Here is a 6,000-nt window from a genome sequence, read left to right as displayed (position 1 = left end):
GGCCTAGGGGTCAACATGGCTGCACTGACTGGCCTAGGGGTCAACATGGCTGCACTGACTGACCTAGGGGTCAACATGGCTGCACTGACTGGCCTAGGGGTCAACATGGCTGCACTGACTGGCCTAGGGGTCAAAATGGCTGCTGGCCTAGGGGTCAACATGGCTGCTGGCCTAGGGGTCAACATGGCTGCTGACCTAGGGGTGCAACATGGCTGCTGGCCTAGGGGTCAACATGGCTGCTGGCCTAGGGGTCAACATGGCTGCTGGCCTAGGGGTCAACATGGCTGCACTGACTGACCTAGGGGTCAAAATGGCTGCTGGCCTAGGGGTCAACATGGCTGCTGGCCTAGGGGTCAACATGGCTGCTGGCCTAGGGGTGCAACATGGGTGCTGGCCTAGGGGTGCAACATGGCTGCTGGCCTAGGGGTCAACATGGCTGCTGGCCTAGGGGTCAACATGGCTGCTGGCCTAGGGGTCAACATGGCTGCACTGACTGGCCTAGGGGTCAACATGGCTGCACTGACTGGCCTAGGGGTCAACATGGCTGCTGGCCTAGGGGTCAACATGGCTGCTGGCCTAGGGGTCAACATGGCTGCTGGCCTAGGGGTCAACATGGCTGCTGGCCTAGGGGTCAACATGGCTGCACTGACTGGCCTAGGGGTCAACATAGCTGCTGGCCTAGGGGTCAACATGGCTGCACTGACTGGCCTAGGGGTCAACATGGCTGCACTGACTGGCCTAGGGGTCAACATGGCTGCACTGACTGGCCTAGGGGTCAACATGGCTGCACTGACTGTCCTAGGGGTCAACATGGCTGCACTGACTGGCCTAGGGGTCAACATGGCTGCACTGACTGGCCTAGGGGTCAACATGGCTGCTGGCCTGGGCCTTCTCCTTTCATACCCCATAGGCCACGCCCTCCTTGGGTGCAGCCAACCAACTGAAGGTCCAGTAACACTGGTGCATGCTGGGAGACAGAACTAGAGAAGGTCCAGTAACAAGTTCAAGTTTCTTTAATAGTTGTCATACAGAAGTACAGAATACTTTTATACAAAATGCTTCTTTCTGTTACGCTCCAGAGACTGTGCAAGACAAAAGGATAAGTATAAAATAAAATAAGTATAGCAAGTATAAAATAGAAGTCACGTACGTAGATAGTGTTCAGTATGTACATATGTACAATGTTCAATGCAGAGTAGAAGTAACGTTAGGTTATGACTATAACCAAGTTCTGTTAGTTAGGGGCGATGCTTGGCATCACTACTGCACTATCTCGCGTACGTGCACGCGTACTGAATAAACCACAAATGTACCTCTAATACCAGTATTAGTCTGACCACACCCCTCATCAGCTTACCTTCATAAGCAGGTGTGTGGTCACCTGCTCTCCTCCTTCCCAAGCTTTCACCACAAGGTGAGGACAAGGGCTGCAGCGGCCGTCTGATGCCAAGCATCGCCCCTAACTAACAGAACTTGGTTATAGTCATAACCTAACGTTCTGTATCGTTAGTGGCTTAGCTTGGCATCACTACTGCACAAGGGAGGCCAAGCGGAGCCACTTGGCTGACAAATACACCCCGCTGACAGCCCCCCAAAACCATCAGAACAGGGAGGGCCGAGCCCCCCCGACCCCCCCTAATGGAGGGTAGCCCCCCTATTAGGGACGTCACGGGAGGGCGACGGGCCCGACCGTGCGAAGAGGCACTCAAGCAACTCAACGCACAGGGTGAGCAGACCGTGGCTTGACCCCACGACTACACACACGCACAACCCGCATGCCACCCGGGAACGAACGGAGGAACAACCTCGTTACTGCCCCCAGAATCACGGGGTCAAGGGCAAACCCAACCCCGTGGCAAGGCCGTAGCAGCGGAGCACGAAGGAAGACCCAGACCCACCAAAAGGACTGGACTCCCTAGAATGGGGGCCCGGAGAAGTCCATGATGCCAGCATCAAGACCCCACCAGGTGGGCACGTAGTGCCCCGCCCCCCACATCGCCAGCGTATTCGGACAAAGGCCCCTCAGTTACTGCACCTGGTATTCCCAGGCGGAACCAACCAGGCCAGAACCTGCCCAGCTTCCGAGATCGGGCGTGTTCAGGTCGGTATGGCCGCAAGCTGAGCGGGCCCCGTCCCCCCAATAGTACACCGCCTGGCACACTGACCCTGCAGAACAGGCAGTCAGCATGGCCGTAAGCACACAAAAAAGGTTAACCAACGGAAGCAGGCAGCGCACCGGGGAAAAACCAGGCAACAGGCTGTTAACCCTAGCCTGGAGACTGCGGACGAGACAGGCGCCAGAGGGGACAGCTGAACACAGCCGCCCCGGCGGAAGGAGCGTAAGCTGGCGGTGTTGCATGACCAAGCCTCCATTTAACAACCCCCACCCAGAGGGGTCGAGGCAGAGAAGGCTGACACGATTGGCAGACGTCATGAACGTGCAGGGGCACCCTCAAACGGTGAACCCGGGAGTTGACACTGCTCCAACACACCAGGGAATCAACCACCTCGGTGTTACCCAATGCGGTGGTTGTTCCTATAACCCCTCAAGAAAAAACTCCAAAACACACCTGCGGGTATACACCGGCTATACCGCAGTACAAGTGTTTCAGTTTCCAAAAAGGGTTAACCCAGGCCTACGGGTCGCAAACATCACTTCGGACCGGGCCTGGCGGTACGGGAAGCACAGGGTCACCAGAGGAGGTCAAAAAACCACCCCCACAGGCCCCTCTTTGCCATGCGTGAGAGAGGAGCGAAAAATAATGGAGAACCAGCCCCTAAGCACACCGTACCTGGTATTCCCCGGCGGTCTCCCAACCAAGTACTAACCAGGACCAACCTGTGTAGCGGCCGAGATCCGACGAGATCGAGCGCGTACAGAATGGCATGGCTGTAAGCCATGACGACAGTGCTGAGTAAAAACATACCCAACCAGGGTCTCCATAGCGCTTAACCCTGTGACACCCAGACCGACCTGGCATTTTTCCCCCTGAAAAAAGCCCAAGTCCCTCAGGGTACCAGAACAGCAGATCTGCATCCCCGGCGGACAACGGGTTCAACTGATCTGGACCAGCGTGACCAGAACCAGTCCCGTGCCCTAACCACGCCGACATGCCTACTCCAGGAGAAGGGCAGATATGCGTGTCGATCTTAACATGAAAAGAAGGCGCCACCCAGACGTTCGGACGAACCGCGCCTGGTGGCCCACCCCAAGGGCGTGAGACCCCACTACATATGTTCAGATCCATCCCGTCATCATCCCCCAGACATGAACGAGAATCCGTCGACAACCCACCCAGGTCATGGGATGTGGTCGTCGGAAGAGGAAAAACCCCCATCTCAGTTGCTTTATAAAAACGCTGTTTCAACCACAAGCAACCAAGGCGTGCCAGTCAATCGCCTGTTTACAGCGAGCTAGCACTATACGTGCGTCGGGACACACCCCCATCAATGAACAGGCTATTTAGACCTGTCATTGAATCCCCAAGGCGCCCAGGGGAACGACAAGAGGGGTGTGACACTCCCTAACTCCAACACTTCTGGAATAGAAAGAAGGAAGCATCAACAGTATGTATCCCAGTCTACACAGCCGGGGTAAAAAATGTTCACATTTTTACATCCCACCACCCTCCCATAGGAAAGAGACGGGGATCCCCAGAGAGACTTCCCACGCGAGCTGTACAGATTGAAAATAATATATTGCACATTGAGCCATGTAAAAAACTGGTTTTAGGGCCTCCGGGGAAGAGGCACTGAACCCATACACACTCAATAAACGAATTGAATCGAATATACATACAATAGAAAAGGACCCTTCTAGAGGGTCCACTCACTTTGACAATCTGAGGAGGAAGGCTCTGTACTCTGATGGAGGCTTCCTCACATGGAAGAAGGAGTCCGAACTCACAGAAGGCCTGAATAGGCGCTTGGTGAGGAGGAGCCCTGACCACCCCCCCTGAAAACAGATCCATCACATGGACCTGAACAGCACACGGAAGTCCTACCAACAGAGACGCGCACGGTGACGTACTCTATGGCGGGGGAATTCCTGCGGTGCACACGCCCAATATACCAGGCCGTGAGACCAGGAACTCCCTCCCCCCCCCCCCCCCCCCCCCCCCCGTAACGTGCCGAACCGCCACGTGACGGGAACCTTGAAGGACAGGGGGTGTACCCCTGACCGACAGAACAATGGGGAGAGGAAAGGTTACCAGTTCACCCCTTTACGACCCCACACCCATGATACGACGTAACGACAAAAAGAGAATATGACACAGTCATAGTCAGCTCTATGAAGCGTTTCACAGCTCCACACAGCGCATGAGCTAACCTGCTATCTGATTTTTACTAAGGAAAAACACAGAATAGAGAGGGCTCTAAGAACCCCGGTCCAACATACACATGTGCTTCTGTGGCCAGTACAACCCAGTTGTAGGTCACATGACACACACAACCCATCATCACCTACAAAAAATGGCAAAAACACTCAACAGAGGAACGCCGTTTTTTTCACAATGAGAGAATACATCATTCTTGATTAGTATCGACCACAGGCCTTGCTAAGCACACATGACAGCAACCAAACCAATTTCCCTTTAGGAAATAAGTTTCTCCAGCAGATTTAGCACAACCTCAGCAATCAAGCTAAGAGTTACATCGTATCCCTACCACACAAAAGACACAATTAATGCACAACATGTCTGATAGGAGGTGATAAAGTCCCCAGGGAACCGGGGGGGAAAACACAATCCTCCTATTTTACCCTCAATACGGCCAGTTAAAACAGGAAAACCTGTTAATGTGTGAACTCACTGTTCATTGTCATTACAGTCTGAGAAAGAACATTCTTTTACTCACTTGTCACCAAGCATAGCTTCATAGGTTAGTTGCCTTAGTAGTGAGTACACGGTACACATAAACACCATGATGTTTCTCACACAACAACCAGATCAATACATCACGATCTGCACGGAGAAGCTAACTGCCAGTGACAAAAACAGCTCACACACAACCCGCAACGTATCCCAAATGCATTGCAACAACACACGTTTTGGGAAAAAACACCGTTATTCACAATACATTTAGCAAAGTAAAACCAGAAGACGTGTTATGAGGTCTGGCCAACCCCGTACCTACCCGGAACGCAGATCAGCGAAGTGCAGTCACAAGACACCGTAGAACACAGCCGTCCTGTGTTGTTCGATCCGGGCAGCGTCGCCGCTCCAACCAGTCGCTACAGTCCTCTTTGTTGACGCAATCCCCGTCCAGGTTCAGGGCAGGGTCGACGAACATCCCCTGTCAAGGATGACGTCGTGGTCAAGAGTGTAAAACATGTTAAAATCAAAGCACGTTCAACAGAATAGCATCAAGCTAACGGCTGCTCCAACCGTTCGGGTGCTATTGCTTCCGCTCGCGAGACGCCGATCTAACGACGCACGCGATCAGAAGCGAGCTCCCGGCGGCGCGCGAGAAGCTAAGCTACCCCGCGCCAGGCCACTGACCGGCTAACCGTAAGCTATGAACATGTAAACAATGACATAACACTCACCCAGACAGGCCGCCGTTCTGAACCCCTCCTCACTTTTTAAGAGAAAAGAGAAAACAAGACGTCAACACCGCTTCACAACGGTGACATTACCACGTCCGGCGGAATCAGCACAGTACCAACTGGCCTGTATAGCTGACTTTGAACATGAATCTGCCGCTATCGCACATTACATGCACATATCCCCTCGTGAAGGAATACTCTCATTTGGATATGAAAGATGGGGTCTTAACACGGTGACAGAGAGAATCCACTCGTCCAGAACACACAGGGATCACCAGTGTTAATGGTCGCGGCCCACTAGTTAAAACTATAATGGTCTTCAGACCAAGGTCTTCTGTCGCCTAGGAGGCTGAACAAAGGACCCTAGCCTGGGGCCGGTTTCCATAAACTTTGTCAAGTAGCCCCCATAGCACTAACAGACAAGTGGAGCCCGCCAGCAAACACTACTCACC

General features: G+C 53.4%; 1 protein-coding gene across 1 annotated transcript in view; it reads left to right on the top strand.

The window, feature by feature from the left end:
• Window positions 1–408: 408 nt before the first annotated feature.
• LOC311223366 (V-set and immunoglobulin domain-containing protein 10-like 2) overlaps window positions 409–6,000 on the top strand; it is a gene marked incomplete at both ends in the record, with an annotated part of 37,670 nt that continues 32,078 nt past the window's right edge. Inside the window, 1 exon segment of the mRNA XM_084308156.1 lies at window positions 409–946. Within this exon segment, the coding sequence (XP_084164282.1) occupies window positions 409–946 (538 nt within the window).

The sequence above is a fragment of the Notolepis coatsorum genome (assembly GCF_963971535.1).
Source record: "Notolepis coatsorum genome assembly, chromosome: 2".
In the NCBI taxonomy this organism is placed as follows: domain Eukaryota; kingdom Metazoa; phylum Chordata; class Actinopteri; order Aulopiformes; family Paralepididae; genus Notolepis; species Notolepis coatsorum.
The sequence above is the reverse complement of the archived record's forward strand: the minus strand, read 5'-3'. Positions and strand labels throughout refer to the sequence as shown.